The 21802-nt window shown below is 38.5% G+C and overlaps 1 protein-coding gene across 6 annotated transcripts in view; it reads left to right on the top strand.

The window, feature by feature from the left end:
• Positions 1-21802, top strand: part of DMD (dystrophin) — a 2416375-nt gene that overhangs the window by 1802332 nt on the left and 592241 nt on the right. For all 6 annotated transcript variants that reach the window (XM_053581215.1, XM_053581214.1, XM_053581218.1 and 3 more), the window contains one exon: positions 3130-3284. In XM_053581215.1, the coding sequence (XP_053437190.1) occupies positions 3130-3284 (155 nt within the window). The remainder of the gene's footprint in view (positions 1-3129; positions 3285-21802) is intronic.

The following is a 21802-nucleotide window of genomic DNA, read 5'->3' as shown; positions in this document are numbered from 1 at the left end:
TACTACAGTAGGAGAAAAAGAAACCAATCTGACTCGTGAATGTCTTTAAGAAGGGAGAAAAGAAAGCCCTGGTTGAGCAGCTTTGTGTTTACATAAAGGCCTTAGCCCTTGAAACGTTAGTCAAGGTCAGTGGGAGTTTTTTTTTTTTTTTCAAATCCTACACTGTCACAAAACCTGGGTAGTATTCAGTGGGGGTTAGCACTCAATCAAAATGTCCTTAGGTATAAAAGTCTTACCTTTCATTGTGAATACAATTTTGGAGAAAGATTTATAACAGGCAGATTTTGCCTTTCAAGCGTTAAAGTACAGTAGAACCTCTGTAAGTTGACCCACCAGAGGGACTGTAACAAGGTGGTCAGCATACGAAGGTGGTCAACATAAGGAACTAGGCCTACTGCACTGATGCACACAAATGGTGCATGTTTGGTCTCTGAAAATTAGGTCAAATTGAACTGGTCAATGTAGGGAGATGGTCAACTATGGAGGTTCTACTGTATACCAAAAAGCCGTGGTTTGAAGATAAGCCTTACTCTTTTACTACCTTTTTACAGCAAAGTCTCTAATTTACTCTAGCTTGCTATTTTCTTCTGAGATTTTGGAAAATTCTAGCATACTTGGTAATTTATAATCTTAGGTATTTTTTATTGTCTATAGGTTATTTTTTAGACTCCTTGATACATACTGCATTTTAATTTTTTAATTTGTAACAGCCTTATTGAGGTGTGATTGGTATATAAAAATTGCACATATTCAATGTACACAGTTTTATGGGTTAGAACAGAAGAATGTACTTATGAAACCATCCAAAGAGTATCTTCTCTTCTAAATAGGCTTTTCAACTAGCAACCCATGAGTGAGGGATGGCTTTCAAGATTATTTCACTTGTTTAGCTAAAGTAAATGATTTTAATTTTATAGCTGTTAGAAGTTTTGTTTTTATTTTGCATTCCAAAGCCTATACATATATGTTCTAGTGTTGGCTTATTTGATAAGTACTTATTTAACAATTAAATTATCTTTAAAAAGGAATTAACTTGGTAAAGGGTAACCAAGTTATTGGTCTCAGTTTTGTGGATGCTTATGCTTTCAATTAGAGATTTACTATATGATAGATAATAATATCTATCATTGTATATTGGCTTTAGCTTCTTGGTAAAATAATAGTTCGGTAATGTGGGTCTATTTGCTATATTCAGTAAATGCTATTATTGAAATTGATTCTAGAATATAGTGTTATAATTAACTGAGAAACACCAGATTATATATTTTCAATTACAGGAGTTTAACCAAACACACTGAAATTATACTGACAAAACTACTGTTTGACCTTTATTATGTAAACATCATGCTAGAACAAAAGGAAAAATGTTAAAACAAAAACGAATTTTTGTTTTAGAAATATCATTTGTTTTCATCTTCTCCTGTTCCTCTTCTAGTTCATGACTATCTATGCTTTCAAATTAAGAAAACAGGGTGCAGATGAAAATTGTGTTATGATTGTTACACAAGAATATTTTTATTTTACAGTTATTTCTTTGCACATTTACTACATACTAGACCATTAGTGTATTGTTCTTTTAATGTACCTGCATTAAATATTGAAATTTTTCTCATTTTTTTACTATTTAAGTTAATGAAGACCCTTAATCCTATGGTATATTTCTCTTCTGAATATTTTATTAGGATGAAGTACCAAAAGTGAGACTACTAGGTCAATGGGAATAAACATTTGATAAACATTTGAATGTTGCTTGGTATCTATGCCAAGTTGTTCTAACAGATACATGGACAATAGTACATTAATATGCTAATTTGGCCAGATTTTTCAGCTGTGGGTTTTATTTTTGTTAATTTAATTACTGTCAAATGTTCCTTCTTGAAATAATACTCTATATTTTTTATTACTTGAAAGTTAACTTTTTCTTTTATGTATAAAATCATTTTATTATTTCTTTTGTTTGAATTCCCTATCCTATTCTTCTGTTCATTTATCAATGACTTAGCCCACCATGTTGGATTTGACATAGCTATTTTAACAATTTAATATTATCTTAATGCTTACAAGCCACCACTGTGCATTTGCAGAAATGTTTACTATAAATTTCGAATCAATTCCAAATGCCGTGAAGTCAAGAGAATAAAAGAAATTTGGGGTTGATATGTTTCCAGATGAACCTATTCTTGGTTGTCTTCTTTCTTTGAAATATTTTTCAAGTGATGAAATGGCATGGCTACTTTGATAACACTCAATTGCCAAAAACAAACAAAGAAGACAACGTGGGTCTTCTTTGATTTGGTTTATCAAGATTATTGTATTTTGGGCGGCGCCTGTGGCTCAGTCGATAAGGCGCCAGCCCCATATACCGAGGGTGGCGGGTTCAAACCCGGCCCTGGCCGAACTGCAAACCAAAAAATAGCCGGGCGTTGTGGCGGGCGCCTGTAGTCCCAGCTACTCGGGAGGCTGAAGCAAGAGAATTGCTTCAGCCCAGGAGTTTGAGGTTGCTGTGAGCTGTGTGAGGCCACGGCACTCTACCGAGAGCGATAAAGTGAGACTCTGTCTCTACAACAAAAAAAAAGATTATTGTATTTTTACTTTTATTCTAATTTGAAAGTAGGATATTTTAGAACTATTATGATATTTTTAAAAAGTTCATAACAAGAACTTTTGTTGTTCAGTATGTTCTGTATGCAGGTTTAGTTGAATGCCAGTAGATGGCACTAATTACATAAACAATTCAACAAGTTAATGAAGCGTGAAAGAAATGCATGAGATACTTCTGTTCAAACTTTGTTACGTGTCACATACTCAATTTTATGGGAGCCTGTTTTTATAGCTTGCTCTATTGTGATAGAAAACCATTTAATCCCATTATTTCCAATTAATTGCTACTAAATTTAAATACCTGATATTGGTTATCACTCAAGATACTGTAGTTGAAAAGTTCTGTCATGAAACGTGAGTTAGCTTTTACTGTCATGGTTGACTAAATCACATGGTAGATTAAAAGCAATTATGTAGACAAAGTCTGACCTGATTCAGAAGCTATTTATGAAATATTTCAAGAAACTTCATCTAGAGATTTCAGGACAAAACACTAACATTTATTCTCTGTCTCATACAAATCTATAGCAGTTGGCCAAAGACCTCCGCCAGTGGCAGATAAATGTAGATGTGGCAAATGACTTAGCCCTGAAACTTCTCCGGGATTATTCTACAGATGATACCAGGAAAGTACACATGATAACAGAGAACATCAATGCCTCTTGGAGCAGCATTCATAAAAGGTACAAACTACATTATTTCTAAAACTATTATGGGCTATAAGCTGGGGTGGTGACACTGGATGAACAATGTAGATTTGTTTCCCCATTCCTGCTAAACTTTGGCTTGGGAGGATCCATGATAAAAATGCCAACTAAACTCACAGGCTTGGCTCAGTCTCCTCTTTTAAAGATGAGGAACCTGAGGTGTGGTGAAAGTAAATGATTTGCCTACAGTCACAAAGGTAGTGATATAACCAAGAGATTAGACAAAACCAAAATAAGATTTATAGTTAGAAGATCTATTTATCAGTTTGTTTTAGAAATCTACCCAAAGGGATACCTTTCTGTCCCACCATGGCACAAGTTGTCCCCAACCTTAATTTGATTAAAAAAATCTCTTTGGGCTTCGTAATGGAGTTATAGCTGTCCATGGCACTACCATCATTGTATCTCATCCTGCATACCCAGTGGGAAAATTTGTGCAGGGTAATATGACACATAACTTCGCTTCCCATTATATATCTATGGAATAACAACTTCCAGAGACACTGTCTCTTCAGACTAAGTTTTTTCTCCTTATTATCTACCCTCTTAACCCCTTGTGCTTTTTTATTCATTAGCATTTATTCTAATTATAAATAAAAATACAAATTATGTAACTAGTTGTTTAATGTTTGTCTTGCAAATTAATCTAAAATCCATTAGGGCAGAAACTGTTTCTTACTTATTTGATACATCCCCAGGTGATAACGATAGGGGGCTAGTAAACGGTTGTAAATGATGACTCCTTTTTGGGTAATATACAGTAACTTTGTGCATGCTGTGTTAAGGATTGGTACTTATTTTGAGTTGTATCATAAAACAGGGGCAAAATAGTACCTGTATGTAGCACGATGATGAGGGAGACCATAGTGAAAGATAAGTGAATCCCAAGATAAGACATGAATTTTGAAAACATAATTTTTCATGGGTTTTAAGAAGAAAAGACCACCATTGAGGGTAAAATACACATTTTGAAGTAAGAGCAAGAAGTCTTAAGAGGAATGAACTAATAATACATGGAAATTAAGAAAGTCAAGTAAATCTTGAAACTGAGCTAGATATTGAAGACTAAAAATTCCTGTGAAACTTGATTTAAACTGGTGACCCCAGGGAACAGAGCAGCTCTAGTCCTGAATTCCAGATAGCAGGTTTTCATATGATCATGGAAAAGAAGATTCAACCTAAAATTGGGAAGTCATAATTGGGGTCCTATCAAAAGGACCCTGGTGGAGAAAGTGAATTTGAATAACTGATGTTTGGAAAAATTCTCAAAATTACATCTTCTCAGTAGCACAGTTTGGACTTTCTTCTTTAAATACAGATCTTATATCTATTCAATTAAACAAGGAGAGATTAGGCCTGGGAAGAATTTTTCACATGAAATCAATTGATGTCAGAGAGTCAATCACTAGATCTCAGTGAAAAATACCTAGTTCTCAAATGGAAGCCACTCATAGAAAGCAGACTAAGATCGGAGATTAACCTGATGACCTTAGGGAATGTAAACTAAGAAAAAAACAGGAAGAAAGCTTGTTCATGGTGTGAAACTAAGGCTTAAGAAGACTGATCTATTCCTTCTACACTACTATTTCTGGCACTTTATTATGCTTCTTGATGCCTAAGAAACTCTTGGTTTTTTAAAAATCACTTTATTAAAGTCTTTACATTCTTTAGGGGAAGAACTTCTAGTTTATTATTTTTTGGCTTGGTCTCTAAAATGCTATCAGCTAAGGAAAGTATGTAGTTACTTCTCCAATGGGTAAAGCAAATTAGAATTTTTAGAAACCAATTCACAGTTTTAGCCCATACAGAAACTAAAATTTACCAAGCTACTTCTGATTCATGTCTGTAAAATTCTTCCCTGTTATTTTCTCACTTTACATATACTCCTTGCAAAAATTCATCTACTATATAGTTTCAGTCTGTTGCTGACTAATCATCTGTACTTCCAGCTAAGAATAATCTTTTACGTTTTAGATGTGTGGGTCCTATTGCCTTCCTTCCATTTTAACATTCCCCCAGGAACTTCAAATTGAATAGATCCAAAGCTGAACCCATCTTTTCCCTTTTCCAACTTCTTTCTCCAAATGCACCCTACTTCTGTGGTCCCTGTATTTTTATTTTATTAAATCATAGCTGTGTACATTGATACAATCATGGGGTATCATTTACTAGCTTCACAGACCATTTACCAAGTTTCACATATACCCTTGTAAGATGCACCGCTGGTGTAATCCCACCAATCCCCTTCCCTCTACCCACCTCCCTCCTCCCTCCCCTCCCTTTCCCCCTTCTCCCTATTCTTAGGTTGTAACTGGGTTATAGCTTTCATGTGAAAACCCTAAATTAGTTTCATAGTAGGGCTGAGTACATTGGGTACTTTTTCTTCCATTCTTGAGATACTTTACTAAGAAGAATATGTTCCAGCTCCATCCATGTAAACATGAAAGAGGTAAACTTTCCATCTTTCTTTAAGGCTGCATAATATTCCATGGTGTACATATACCACAATTTATTAATCCATTCGTGGATCAATGAGCACTTGGGCTTCTTCCATGACTTAGCAATTATGAATTGGGCTGCAATAAACATTCTGGTACAAATATCTTTGTTATGATGTGATTTTTGGTCTTCTGGGTATATGCCCAGTAGAGGGATTACAGGATTGAATGGCAGATCTGTTTTTAGATCTCTAAGTGTTCTCCATATGTCTTTCCAAAAGGAATGTATTACTTTGCATTCCCACCAGCAGTGCAAAAGTGTTCCCTTTTCTCCACATCCGCGCCAACATCTCTGGTCTTGGGATTTTGTGATATAGGCTAGTCTCACTGGAGTTAGATGGTATCTCAAAGTAGTTTTGATTTGCATTTCTCTGATGATTAAAGATGATGAGCATTTTTTCATATGTCTGAAGGCTGCGCGCCTGTCTTTTTCAGAGAAATTTCTCTTCAAATCCCTTGCCCAGCCTGCAATGGGATCCCTTGTTCTATTCTTGCTAATGCGTTTGAGTTCTCTGTGGATTCTGGTTATTAAACCTTTGTCGGAGACATAACCTGCAAATATCTTCTCCCATTCTGAGGGCTGTTTGCTTGCTTTACTTACTGTGTTCTTGGCTGTGCAGAAGCTTTTTAGTTTGATCAAGTCCCAGTAGTGTATTTTTGAAGCTGCTTCAATTGCCCAGGGGGTCCTCTTCATAAAATACTCGCCCAGACGGATTTCTTCAAGGGTTTTCCCTGCACTCTCCTCTAGTATTTTTATAGTTTCATGTCTTAAGTTTAAATCTTTGATCCAGTGAGAGTCTTAGTTAATGGTGAAAGGTGTGGGTCCAGTTTCAGTCTTCTGCAGGTTGCCAGCCAGTTCACCCAGCACCATTTGTTAAATAGGGAATCTTTTCCCCACTGAATGTTTTTAATTGGCTTGTTAAAGATCAAATAACGGCAAGTAGCTGGATTCATCTCTTGGTTCTCTATTCTGTTCTAGACATCTACTTCTCTGTTTTTGTGCCAGTACCATGCTGTTTTGATCACTATCGATTTGTAGTATAGTCTGAGGTCTGGTAGCATAATTCCTCCTGCTTTGTTTTTATTTCTGAGTAATGTCTTGGCTATTCGAGGTTTTTTTCTGATTCCATATAAAACGAAGTATTGTTTTTTCAAGATCTTTAAAGTATGACAGTGGAGCTTTAATAGGGATTGCATTGAAATTATATATTGCTTTGGGTAGTATGGACATTTTAACAATGTTGATTCTTCTCAGCCATGAGTATGGTATGTTTTTCCATTTGTTAAGATTTTCAGCTATTTCTTTTCTTAGAGTTTCATAGTTCTCTTTATAGAGATCTTTCACGTCCTTTGTTAGATAAATTCCCAAATATTTCATCTTCTATGGCACTTCTGTGAATGGGATAGAGTCCTTAACTGTTTTTTCAACTTGACTATAGTTGGTATATATAAAGGCTACCGATTTATGAATGTTGATTTTGTAACCTGAGACACTGCTGTATTCCTTGATCACTTCTAAGAGTTTTGTAGTAGAGTCCCTAGTGTTTTCCAGATATACTATCATATCATCTGCGAAGAGCAAAAGTTTGATCTCTTCTGACCCTATATGGATACCCTTGATCGCCTTTTCTTCCCTAATTGCGGTGGCTAAAACTTCCACTACAATGTTAAAAAGCAATGGAGACAATGGGAAGCCTTGTCTGGTTCCTGATCTGAGTGGAAATGATTCCAATTTAACTCTATTCAATATGATATTGGCTGTGGGTTTGCTGTAGATGGTCTCTATCAGTTTAAGAAATGTCCCTTCTATACTGATTTTCTTGAGTGTTCTGATCATGAAGGGATGCTGGATATTATCAAAAGCTTTTTCTGCATCGATTGAGAGAATCATATGGTCTTTGTTTTTTAATTTGTTTATGTGCTGGATTACATTTATAGATTTACGTATATTGAACCAGCCTTGAGACCCTGGGATGAAACCAACTTGGTCATGATGTATAATTTGTTTGATGTGTTGCTGGATTCTATTTGTTATGATCTTGTTGAATATTTTTGCATCTATATTCATTAGTGATATTGGTCTGTAATTTTCTTTTCTTGTTGGGTCTTTTCCTGGTTTGGGTATCAGGGTGATGTTTGCTTCATAGAACATGTTATGTAGTCTTCCTTCTTTTTCTACCTTTTGGAACAGGTTGAGTAATATAGGTACTAATTCCTCTTTAAAAGTTAGGTAGAATTCTGACATAAAACCATCTGGTCCCGGGCTTTTCTTTTTAGGGAGATTTTGTATGGTTGATGCTATTTCCGAACTTGATATGGGCCTGTTCAATATTTCCACTTGATTCTGGCTAAGTCTTGGAAGGTGACGTGCTTCTAAGTATCGGTCAATTTCCTTCAGATTTTCATATTTCTGAGAATACAGTTTCTTGTAATATTCATTAAGGATTTTTTTGATTTCTGAGGAGTCTGTTGTTATGTCGTCTTTGTTGTTTCTGATTGATGAGATTAGAGATTTTACTCTTTTTTTTCCCGATTAGGTTGGCCAAAGGTTTATCTATTTTATTGACCTTTTCGAAAAACCAGCTTTTTGATTTATTGATCTGTTGTATTATTCTTTTGTTTTCAATTTCATTTAATTCTGCTCTAATTTTGGTTATTTCTTTTCTTCTACTGGGTTTGGGGTTGGAACATTCTTCCTTTTCCAGTTGCTTGAGATGTCCCATTAAGTTGTTAACTTCCTCTCTTTCCGTTCTCTTGAGGAAGGCTTGCAGTCCTATAAATTTCCCTCTTAGAACTGCCTTTGCGGTGTCCCAGAGGTTCTGATAGTTCGTGTCTTCATTGTCATTTTGTTCCAAAAAGTTGGCGATTTCTTTCTTAATCTCATCTCTGACCCAGCTATCATTCAGCATAAGGTTATTTAACTTCCATGTTTTTGTATGAGTATGCAGATTCCTGTTGTTACTCAGCTCAAGTTTTATTCCATGGTGATCCAAGAAGATGCATGGAATAATTTCTATTCCTTCAAATTTACTGAGGTTAGACTTGTGACCTAAGATGTGATCGATTTTGGAGTAAGTTCCATGGGCTGATGAGAAGTATGTGTATTCAGTTTTGTTGGGATGAAATGTTCTGTAGATGTCTGCTAAATCCAAATGTTGGATGGTTAGGTTTAAATCTAAGATTTCTTTGGTCAGCTTCTTGTTGGAGGATCGATCCCACACTGCCAAAGGAGTGTTGAAATCTCCGACGATTATGGAGCTGGAGGAAATCAAGTTGCTCGTGTCTGTTACAGTTTCTCTTATAAATTGAGGTGCATTCTGGTTGGGTGCATAGATATTAATAATGGAGATCGTATCATATTGAGTATTACCCTTAACAAATATGAAGTGACCGTTCTTGTCCTTCCTTACTTTTGTTGGTTTAAAGCCTTTTGTATCTGCAAATAAAATTGCAACACCTGCTTTTTTCTGATTACCATTTGCCTGAAATATGGATGACCATCCTTTCACCCTGAGTCTGTATTTGTCTTTTAAGTTAAGAAGTGACTCTTGTGTGCAACACATATCTGGTCTGAGTTTTTGTATCCAGTCAGCTAACCTATGCCTCTTTAGAGGACAGTTTAAGCCGTTCACATTAATGGAAAATATTGATAAGTCTGGTGAAGTTTTGGGTATCGAGTTTTTCAAAAGTCCAGTGGACATTTTTAATCCTTTCGCCAGTGTGGACATTGGAGTTTGATCCGAAGTTTCTGAGTGAGTTTACTTTTGTGGTATAGGATTGGGTTGGTCATTATGGAGGATAGGTCTGGGAATATCCTGAAGAACTGGTTTTGTTATGGCAAATTTCTTCAACATTTGAATGTCATTTAAGTATTTAATTTCTCCATCATAAATGAAACTCAGTTTAGCTGGATACAAGATCCGGGGTTGAAAGTTATTTTGCTTTAGGAGATTAAAAGTCGGTGACCACCCTCTTCTGGCTTGAAAAGTTTCAGCAGAGAGATCTGCAGTCATTCTAATATTCTTCCCTTTGAAGGTAGTGGTTTTCTGTCTCCTGGCAGCTTTGAGGATTTTCAGCTTCATATTAACTTTAGTGAAGTTAATTATGATATGCCTGGGGGATGTCTTATTGGGGTTGAGTTGTGCTGGGGTTCTGAAGCTGTCCGCTATCTGAATTTCAGAATCTCTAGGCATGTCTGGAAAATTCTTCATAATTTCATGCAGAAGGGCCTCTGTGCCCAGCGAGGCCACTTCATCTGTTTCTGGAACTCCTATGATTCGGATATTCGCCTTCTTCGAATTATCCCAGAGCTCTCGGAGAGAATGATCCATTTTTGCTCTCCATTTCTCTTCCTCTTTGAGAGTTTGGGAGCGTTCAAAGGCTTTATCTTCGATGTCAGAAATCCTTTCTTCTGCTTGCTCCATTCTGTTGCTGAGGAATTCTACTGTATTTTTCATATCTTTGAGGGCTGCAAATTCTTGCTTCAGTGTGTTTAAGTCTTTGGTGGTTTTGTCTTTAAATTCGTTACATTCTTGAGACAACTTTTGAATTTCTCCTTGAATTCCTAATTCCACTTTATTAATCTTGTCTGCAATCCAAATTCTGAATTTGATTTCTGACATCTCAGCCAGTTGTTTATGAATGGGATCTTCAATTACATCTGCCATATCTTTCCTTGGGGGGGTTGATCTATTCTGGTTATTCATGTTACCAGAGTTTTTCCGCTTATTCCGCTCCGTGGTTGTTTTACTCCCTTTGATTTTTTCCCCTGGGGCTTTGTTGAGGGCCTGTACAGTGTTGTGGCCTGAGAAACTGGGGCCCTGTCTAGTGTGGTGGGGCTAAGTGGTCCTGTCTTGTTTTCAGCTGGTTTCTGTTGTACCCTAGTGAAATAGATACTCTGGATTGAAGTCTTAGCTGTGGAGAAATATCAGCAATTAAGTCACCCCACCCCGCACTGGTAAACAATTGGAAAAGAAAAATCAAACCTTCCTACCACCATGCACCCAGGGCACCACCTGATTTGTCCTCATGTGATTGGTTCAGTTCAAAAAGTCCAAATCACTTGTCTCAGTCTGCACCTGTCTCCGGTGAGAGAGTTTAAGAGGTCTTTGGGAACTGGATCACAGGGGTCTGGTGACTACTCTGGTGTGGCTTGCTCCAGTGCTGCGTGGAGTCAGGAGGAGCCACCCAGCCAATAGATCAGTCTGGGAAGGTTGCTGCCTCCTTCCCCACCTTGCACCGCTGTCACACCCAGTCACTGATAGCCCTGCAGTTGGCTGACCCAGTTGCCTGTAGTGAATCGGTACTCCAGGAGTTTGCACCTGCCTGAATCACAAGGAAGTCTGCCAGGCCGCTGCACTGTGCTCTCTCTAGCAGGAGGAGGTGAGGCCCGACAACCTCAGGCTCTTGATGAAGGTTGGGGGGGTTTCACTCAGGTCCAGTCTCACCCCTGATTAATGTTACTGACAGAACAGAACAGAACAACTCTGCAGTTCCCCTGCAGAAGAGAAGCTGAGTTGAGTTCCAAATCAGTTTGTCTTTGCTCTTGTATTGTCTATAGGCTGACGATCCCCTGAGGGCCAGGTGCGTCTTAGGTTTAGTAAAGCGGACCTCTGGGTCAGCCCTGCCCTGGGAGTTTCCCTGGTTTGCAAGCTGGAGTAGCCTCAGGCAAATCCTATACTCAGAATCTCTGGTTGCCTAGGGAGACAGGGGGCGTGGCTTCAGAATATTCTGTAGTGAGCCGTATTGCTAGCAAAAGAGGGCTGCTGTTTTATGGTTCAGGCAACCGCTACTCCAGTGTAGCTCCCTTCCGGCCAACCATCCTCTCTCCGCTCCTGTACCCCAGAGTCTGCACCAACCGGCTGCAGCCCAGCACTGTCTACACCCCTGGAGCAATCGCCCAAGAGTCTGGACCCCTGGGGGACAGGCCTCCAGACCTTGGAGCGAGAGCAGAGGGGAGCGCCGGGAGCACTGAGAGCCTGGGATTGCGGGCAGAGAACACACACAGCTTTACACGGTTTTATGCCTGGCCGTATTGTCACCAAAAGACGGCTGTCGCACTGTGCCTCAGGGAACTGCCACTCCGGTGCGGTCCCCTTTCCACTGACCGGGACTGGCCTCCAGACCTCAGTGTGAGTGAAGGGGAGCGCTGGGAGCTCAGAATTCCAGGTAGAGACTATATACAATTTATACAGTTTTATGCCTGGCAGGAGGACGCCGTGGCACCCTAGTAGGGGAGGTAGGTCCAGTTTTTAGAGGGTCTGTCCCGTGGAGTGTAGTGGGAGGACCTTTGAACTCTGCCTGATTCTTTGTGAGGCACTCTGAGCCGTTCTTATGGGGGAGGGGACTCCCGTCCGCTTGGTGATGGATTTTGTACCTTTTGTTTGTATCCTTGTGGTCGCAGCTCGCCTCAGCAGGGTTGATGTGCGTTCTTCAACCTTCTGTCTTAGTGCAGCTCAAATCCACCAGGTTACTTGCTGAATTTTTGTCCTTTAACTCTCCTACTGCACAGGAGCCTCTGTGGAAAGCTGGCTTCAGTCAGCCATCTTGTCTCCTCCCGCCTGGTCCCTGTATTTTTGTACTGCTATAACAAAATACCACATACTGTACAACAATTTATAATGAACAGAAATGTATTGGCACACAATTCTGGAGTCTTGGAAATCCAAGATGGAGAGGCCAGCATCTGGCAAGGGCGTTTTTGTTATGTCATCATCTGATGGTGAAAGATGGAAGGGCAAGAAAGGACAAGAGAGAGAAAACATGATGTGAAACTCATCATTTTACATGGAATCTACTTCCGTGATAACATTAATCCATTCATGAGGGCAGAGCCCTTATGTCCTAATCAATGCTAAAATGTCCCACTTTTTACTATTGTTACAATGGCAGTTAAATTTCAGCATGAATTTTGGAGAGGACAAACATTCAAATCATATCATTCTGCCCTTTTCCCCCTTATAAAACTCATGTGCTTCTCATATACAATAATCCATTATGTATGGATTATTTCATTTCATCTCAATAATCCCCAAACTCTTAACTTGTTCCAGCATGAACTCAAAAGTCCAAAGTGTCATATTAATTATCAGTGACAAGCAAGATGTGATTCATCTTGAGGTAAATTCTCCAGTTCTGTGCCTATGAAATCAAAAGACATTATATGCTTGAAAATACAATGGTGAGGGCTGGACATGGTGGCTTACACCTGTGGTACCCAGCATTTTGGGAGGCCCTGGCAAGAGAATTACTTGGGGCCAGGAGTTCAAATCCAGCCTGGGCAACAAGCAAGACCCTATCTCTAAAAAAAAAGAAAGAAAAAAATATAATGGTAAGACAGGCATAGGATAAACATTCTCATTCCGAAAGGCAGATGCAGACAAGAAGAGGGTAACTGATCCTAACTAGTCCCAAGTAAGTCCAAAACCTAACAGGACAAACAATATTAATTCTTAAGGCTCCAGAATAATCTTTAACTTCATGTCCTGCCTCCTGGATACACTAGGGTAGAGGCTGTGTCCCCAAGGCTCCAGATAGTCCCACCTCAATCACTTGGCTGGACTCAGTCCACTCAGCGGCTCTCATAGGTTAAAGTCTTGTGCCTGCAGCTCTCTCAGGCTGGTGTTACCTGTTACTGGCTCTAGTTCTGGTGTTACGGGAGCAGCTGCATCCCCACAGCTCCATCTATACAGCAGCTCTGACTCCATAGTTCCAAAGGGCATTGTCCTAGTGGGGATTCTCTGTGGTGGCTCTATCCTTGTGATAAATCAGCAAAATCAGCATCATGTGGACCCTGCCAAGGCTTGGTTTCTTGCAGCCTCCAGAGCAGCAGCATGAGCTGCACCTGGACCCACTTAAGCCAAGGCTGAGGTGCCAAGTGGCACTATGCTGAAATGTGGGGAGCAGAGACTTCAGGTAGCTCCTCAAGGCCCTAACATTCTAAACCTATGATAGGAGAGGAAGTCTTGAAGCTCTCTGAAAGCTTTTGGAGTCATTCTCCCATTGTCTTGATAAGATCTGGCTTCCTACTATCCATGCTAATCTGACTAGATCAAATGATAGATCTCTTACTCACACACTTGGTATTCTCTCTCAAACATACTGTTTTATTCTTTACATAGTCAGGCTGGGAATATTCCAAATTTTTACATTCTTCTTCCCTTTTAGTTACAAATTCCATCATGAAATAATTTCTCTCTTCCCTTATTTTACTGTATGCAGTTAGAAGCCATACTGCTCCTTTTATATTTTGCTTAAAGAATTTTCTGCCATGTATCCTAATATGTGGCTTTTAAATTCTGCCTTTCATGAGCATGAACACAGTTCAGCTAAGTTATTTGCCAATTTCTAACAAGCATGGCCATTGTTCTGTTTTTCTAATACTTTGTTTCTCATTTCTGTTTGAGTTCTCATCAGAATTGCCTTTAGCATTTATATTTCTTTCTTTTTTTTTATTAAATCATAGCTGTGTACATTAATGTGATGATGGGGCACCATACACTGGTTTCATAGACCATTTGACACATTTTCATCACACTGGTTAAGCATTTATATTTCTACCAACATTCTGATCACAGCCACTTACGTAAGTTTCAGGCTTTCTTTTTATCCATCCTCTTCTTCTGCACCTTCACCAGAATCACTTTTAACCCTCTTCATGGAGATGTAGGCCTTTGTTAGCCTGCTCTGCCAAATTATTTCAGTTTCTACCCCATTGTTTTTCAACCGTTTTTACTCATGGCACACTTGAACCTATAGATAAACTTCCTCAGTACACTTAAATTATGTTGACCAGAAAAAGGAGTTAAAAAATTTATGCTTACTGTGCTTTGAACTTCTTTCAAAAATAATTTAATTAATGATCTTGAAATATTTTCACAACACACCCAAGATCCACTCACAGCACACCGGTCGAAAATCACTATTCTACCCATTACTCAGTTCCAAAGCTGTTTCCACATTTTCAGATATTTCATAGCAGCTGCCCTACTTTTTGGTACCAATTTTCTGTCTTAGTCTGTTTTTTGCTATTATAAGAGAATGCTTGAGATTAGGTAATTTATAATAAATAGGTATTTATTGCCTCACAATGCTAAAGGCTGGAAAATGCAAGATTGAGGGGCAAGAATCTAGCAAGGACTTTCTTGTCATGTCATTTCATGGCAGAAAGTAGAGGGAAAAGGGGGAGAGAGAGAAAAGGAAGCCAAACCTGTTCTCTTATAAGGAACCCATTTCTGTGATAACAAACATGACAATGGTATTAACTCTTCCTGAGGGCAGAGCCCTCAAGTCCTAGTTACCTCTTAAAGATTCTGTCTCCTTAGAACTTAAAGTCAACTGACTTTGGAAAAATTAGAAAAAGGTTCCATCTCTTACTGTGATTACAATGGCAATTTCAACACAAATTTGGGAGGAGACAAACATTGAGACCATAGTCATCCCTATCTAGTAAACATTACTACAACCCATCAGTTATTCAATCTGGAAATCTGAGTTTCATGTTTCCCTCTTCATTCTGCAACTCTCATAGCTTAGCTATCACAAAGCTATTTGCTTCCTAAATAGTTTCAATTCCAGTCTCTTCTTTTTATCCCTATTCTTCAATTAAGCGACTTCATCATCGCCTGCCTAGGATCTAATCATCTTACTTTTCAACCATTCTCTGCATAGAATCTAGGATGATTTTCCTATAATACAATCATGTAGCTTACCCTTCTGCCACTTTCAGAGCCATTGGTAGCTCATCCATTGCTACTTGAAGACAGTCCACGCTCCTTTAAATTGCTTCCAGGTCTTACATGATTTGACCTTTCCTTACAACTCTAGCCTAATTTCCTGCTCTCCCTTGATCCTTCCCCTCCTCGTCCTCCCATACAGAATTAAGTAACATTGAGCTACATTCATTTCCTCATTGCTACGTCCTATCGTCTCAATAGCCTGTTGACCTGATATATATATCATTCCCTCTTCTTTGCCTGCTTAAGTTCTAGTCATTATCCAGGTGTCACTGTAAATGCCAATCCCCCCAGGAAGGTTTCTCTGACTACCAACTCCAAAAGCCCATGCTCTTTTTTTGTACCCTATTATAGTGCTCATCTCAGTAGATTGTACATAAGTGTGTGCTAGTCTTTGCCTCCTACAAGAATGTTAGCTCTGTATGGATAGCACATTGGCTGTTTGTCTCATATATTACTTAGCATTTAGCTTGACACGTAGTAACTACTCCCAAAACATTTTTTAATTGAATAAGCCATTGAACAAACAAAAAATAACAAGTGTTCTTGTGTGTCAATATCTCAGCACAGGAGAAAACTGAATCCATTAAGATTGCTTTTTATTTCAGCACAAAACCTTTAGTAGCTTATCCAATAGGGGTCTATTTGTTTCACATAATGAGAAGGCCAGAGGTAGGCAGATACTAATGTTAGTTCAGTACCTCTTCAGTGTCATCCCTGAAGTCTCCATGTTGTTCTTGGCATTTCCTTCAGAACATGTGCACTGCAACAGGGAGAAGGAGAAGGAAGGAGCTTTAGAACCACACCCATACCACATATGGTTGGACCAGTGAACAGAAAATGCCTGCCCCAAAGGGCATGGGATGAATGAACTGGCAAAATGGCATGCCATAGCTGAATTGCGGTAAACTCCCTGGGCAAATAACCAGTTAAATCATTGAGTAGTGGAGGAAGACTGTAATAACAATGGGCCGTTCACGCTTGGTGATTGCCCTGATCAGAGTGACAGATCATGAGGACAGCTGGATTCCCTTTTGGCTAATGTTACTTTACATTGAAAATCCACGTTCTATGTATGTTATATGGGTCAGTTGTACAGATTAAACAGTACCCTGCTTTGTCTATAGCTTCTTTTATTTTACGTTCTTATAGATCTTATGCTAGAGGGATAAGTAATAAGAAAACTCTCTTTGTGATCCTTTACATTTCAACCTGTTTGTCCAATATCTCGCCTAGCTCAACCCAGAAATGAAGTAATAGCATCCTCATCCTCTAGAGTTGTGCTGCCCAGTAGGGTAGCCACTAGCCATTTCTATTGAAATTTAAGTTAATTATAACTGAACAAAATTTGAAATTTAATTTCACCATCTCATTAGTGAGATAGTACAAAGTAGAACATTTCTCCTTTTCTGTCACATAATAGTTGTATGTATTTGGGGGGTAAATGTGATATTTTGATACATGGATACAAGGTGTAATGATTAAATTAGGTTAATTGGGATATCCATCACCTGAAACATTTATTATTTCTTTACATTTGGAACATTCAAATTCACCTCTTCTAGCTACTTTGTGACATATACAATAAATTATTGTTAACTATAGTCACTCTTCTGTTCTATCAAACACTAGATCCTTTCCCTGTGAACTGTATTTATATACCCAATAACCAGCCCCTCTTCATTTTCTTTCTCTTCCCTACCTTCGCAACCTCTGTTATCCACCAATCACAGAAAGTTTTATTTATAGTCCTCCTCTAGATCATCTTTGCCTAGTTCACCTAAAGCAGTTTTGGGTACATATATAATAATAAAAATAGTTATTACCATATTTTATAAATAAAAAGTGTTTTCTTTGCTAAGTAATTCATGGTATTGTGTTTCCTTGTTTCTACCTTATTTCTGTTATTTATACATTTATCTAGCATCGATGTTTAATATCTCAGAAACTACAACTATGAGAAGATGGCACTTTCACTCTTGTTATTAATCCCATAAATTATTTTTAAAAGGCAATATTAATAATATCAATATTTGGATTCCAAAGAAAAAAATTTCATATTTTTGAGAAAATCCTATAAGCATGTTTTTTTTAGGTAGGAGGCACTCTGTGGAAAGTATTCTGATTATATCATCCTTTACAATTCATGTTATAGAGATCATTTTACTACTGAGACCTAATGAACTACCCACACGGAGACTTTTAATCATATGGAGAAATCTATGTTAAATATTTTTACATTTGGAAGTCTATTTAAATTATCAATAAAATCTTCAATATAGTTTTATTTATTTTTGTTTATTTATTTATATTTTTTTATTAAATCATAGCTGTGTACTTTAATGCAATCATGGGGCACCATACACTGGTTTTATAGACCGTTTGACACATTTTCATCATACTGGTTAACATAGCCTTCCTGGCATTTGCTTAGTTATTGTGTTAAGACATTTATATTCTACATTTACTAAGTTTCACATGTACCCTTGTAAGATGCACCGCAGGTGTAATCCCACCAATCATCCTCCCTCTGCCCATCCTCCCCCCTCCCTCCCCTCCCTCTCTGATTCTTAGGTTATAACTGGGTTATAGCTTTCATGTGAAAGCCATAAATTAGTTTCATAGTAGGGATGAGTACATTGGATATTTTTTCTTCCATTCTTGAGATACTTTACTAAGAAGAATATGTTCCAGCTCCAACTCAAAACAGCTTCTCTTCTGCAGGGGAATTTAGCAGGAACAGAAACAAATTCCCGCAAAGTTGTTCTGTTCTGTCAGTAACATCAATCAGAGGCGGGGCTGGAAGTGAGTGAACACCCCCCAGCCTGCATCAAGGGCCTGAGGTTGTCAGGCCCCACCTCCCCCTGCCACATAGAGGCAAAGAACAGCTGGCTGAGCAGACATAGATCTCCTTGTGATTCAGGCAGGTGCAAACCCCTGGAGTATCTGCTCATTGGAGGCAACTGGGTCACAGCCCTGCAGGGTTATCATGACTGGGTGTGACAGAGGTGCAAGGTGGGGAAAGGAGGCATCAACCTTCCCACACTAATCTATTTGCTGGGTGGGTCCTCCTGACTTCACGGAGCACCGGAGCAAGTCATGTTTGAGTTGTCAGCAGACCCCTGCGATCTAGTTGCCAGAGACCTTTTAAAGTCTCAATATAGTTTTAAATTGTTGAATGTTAAATAAGATATGATAAAGTTACTTGGAATGATTTTGCTTTACTATCTTTGACATGATCAAAGACAAAAGAGAACTAATGTTAGTTTATATTTTAGTGTTTAACTTTATTACTAGATCAGACAAATCTTCAAATTCCACATGGGCTTTTTTTTTTTTTTTTGAGACAGAGCCTCAAGCTGTCGCCCTGGGTAGAGTGCTGTGCCATCACAGCTCACAGCAACCTCCAACTCCTGGGCTCAAGCCATTCTCCTGCCTCTGCCTCCAAAGTAGCTGGGACTACAGGTGCCTGCCACAATACCTGGCTGTTTTTTTGGTTGCAGCCGTCATTGTTGTTTGGCGGGCCAGGGCTGGCTTTGAACCCACTGGCTCAGGTGTATGCGGCTGGTGCCTTAGCCACTTGAGCCACAGGTGCCAAGCCCACATGGGCTTTTTTGATAGAAACATTTTTGCTTACCATTTTTATGGAGAATAGATAAATACAAATCCATTTGTGCTTCAGAGGAATTAACCTAATCAATTGACGATTCATTAAAAAAAAGAGAAGGCTGCTTCTCACCTAAATTCTGCAGTTTAAAAACTCAGATCAGAACATCAATCATCACTGTGACTTATGTTCAAAAATATTTTGTTTTCTCGATCATATTTCTTACAGGGTTCATGTTAACATGCAAAACCAAAAATGTGAGCCTCTGCAAGTTCATTTCTTTCCCTTCAATCTGTGTGAATAGATAGGAATTTGTGAATAAGATAATATTAGATGTGATATTACAAATTATTGTGAGAAGGCTCTAAGGATTAGATTTCAAGGACTGCCATCTGGCTGATGACTTTATGATGACACTGTCATGAGATTTCATTTCCTTATTTCTATTCCAGGATCACTTTTTAAACAAGAAATCAACATTAACTCTGAATTGTCTGTAGCTATATGAGGCTTCCATAACTACCAACCAACCAGGTACAAGCTTGTCAAGTAGAAGGACTGGTCTTAGCATCAGAGGGTTCAACATGGCTAGAAGTTTCTCACCTAAGCTCCCAGATACCAGGAAAATCCTTCTAGGTTTTAAGGAAGATCTGGCATGTACATGTGTATGTGCATCTATACATGTATACAAATGCACTATTCTTTCAAATAATACCTCAGCATTCTTCTTTCTTTCCTAATAATAAATTTCAGATTTTAATGATCACAATAGTTAATAATCCAAAAACTGATCATCTGTGTTCTATCTTTGGCAACCTTGCAGGTACTGGTAAGTCTCTTTGCTTCTCTATTCCTAGGTTCTTTCTCCTTTTCTTCCCTTTAGAGAAATGAGAAGAGGCAAAAAATTAAGACCTATTATGTATGCAGCAAAGAACTACTCTAGGTAGACACTGGATCGCTTTTGCTTTTTCCAACCTATTGTTTATTAATTATTCTTCTTTCTTTCTCTGGCATCCTCAACTTCTTTCTTCTTGCTCCTCCCTTTCAACCAACCAAAATACTGATGTCTCCCCTCATCATAAAAAAAAAAACTTTTCTATGATACCATTTTTTCTACCCAGCCATTCTTGTTTCCCCTTATCATACAGTTTTTGAAGCAATAATTGACATTATTGTTTCCAACTCTTCAGCTCCTGGTTATACTTTGACCTACTCCAATCTTACTTCCCTAGCACCACCACTTTATGAAAACAAGGACTCACTAAGATCATCAATGACTTTGTAATACCTATTTGCTCTATTTTTATTTATCCATTTACTTGACTCCATTTTAACATTGGTCTCATTAGTCAAATCTACTAGTTGAAACTTTATCTGCCTTTATTTCCAGGACAATATTATTTTGCAATACTCCTATTTCTTTTCTTTTCTTTTTTTTTGCAGTTTTTGGCCAGGGCTGGGTTTGAACCCACGTCGTCCAGTATATGGGGCCGGCGCCCTACTCCTTTGAGCCACAGGCGCCGCCCCACTCCTATTTCTTTAATCATGTAAGTGTGTAGTGGTTGGCATGATGCTTGGGCACATAGTAAAAGTTCAGTAAATTCCATCTCCCATTAACATCATAAGAATTAATTCACTCACTCAATAAATGTTTTTGTGCCATACTTGACACAAAGGCTAGGAAGGCTCGCTGTTGGCAATAGGTATATAGCAGTGGAAAGCACTACCCTCATGACGCTTATATTCTGGGAAGAAGAAAGTGGGAGAAAGACATTGATTGATAAAAATATGGAATATATGATGTTTCAGATGGTGAAAGTACAACATGGAAACATAAAGAGGGAAATAAGTTGGAGGCTTGTGGAAGAGAAGTGCCTTAAGGAAAATATAAAGGATTTGAGGATGTGAGCCATGTGGATAATTGGAAGAAAAGCAGTCTAGGAGGGTCCTAATAAGTGGAAATGCTTTGTGAAAGGGATATTTTAGCATGTTGGAGGAACTTTAAGGAGATCAGTGTGGCAGGAAAGAATCAAGTGAACAGGAGTGAAGTATACAATGAATTAAGAGAGGAACCGGAATCTGATTATATTGGGCCTTTTAGGCCCCTCTGTGGACTTCAGCTTTTATTCTTAGTGATATGGGAGTCACTGAAGGATAGTTAGCAGAGGAGTGGCATGTTTTAACTTATCTGTCTCCTCTGTTATAATAGACTAAAGGGAAATAGTGAGGCCATTAGGAAAGTGTTCTCATAATTCAATCAAGAGATGACCGGGGCTGGGATTGGATGAGAGAGATGAATGTGGTGAAAAGCAGTTGAATTCTACTGTATTTTAAGTATAGAGACCAAAAGGTTTTTATAATGAATTGGATTTAGGTGTGAGAGAAACAAAGGCGTCAAAGAAGACTCCGGAGTATTTAGCCTGAGCAACTGAGAGATGGGGTACCATCTGAGTTGGGGAAGGCTATAAGAAGAACACATCTTCGGGAGGAGGATGTGGACATGTTACATTTGAAATACCTATTATGCGTCTAGGTGAAGATACAGAGTAGATGGCTAGATATATACATTTTAATTCAGGGGGAATGGCTCAAGATGGTGGCTCAAAATACAGATTTGGGAGTTGTAACAATAAACAGTGTACGTTCTTTTTCCCA

This window comes from Nycticebus coucang, chromosome X, assembly GCF_027406575.1.
Source record: "Nycticebus coucang isolate mNycCou1 chromosome X, mNycCou1.pri, whole genome shotgun sequence".
NCBI lineage: Eukaryota > Metazoa > Chordata > Mammalia > Primates > Lorisidae > Nycticebus > Nycticebus coucang.
The sequence above is the reverse complement of the archived record's forward strand: the minus strand, read 5'-3'. Positions and strand labels throughout refer to the sequence as shown.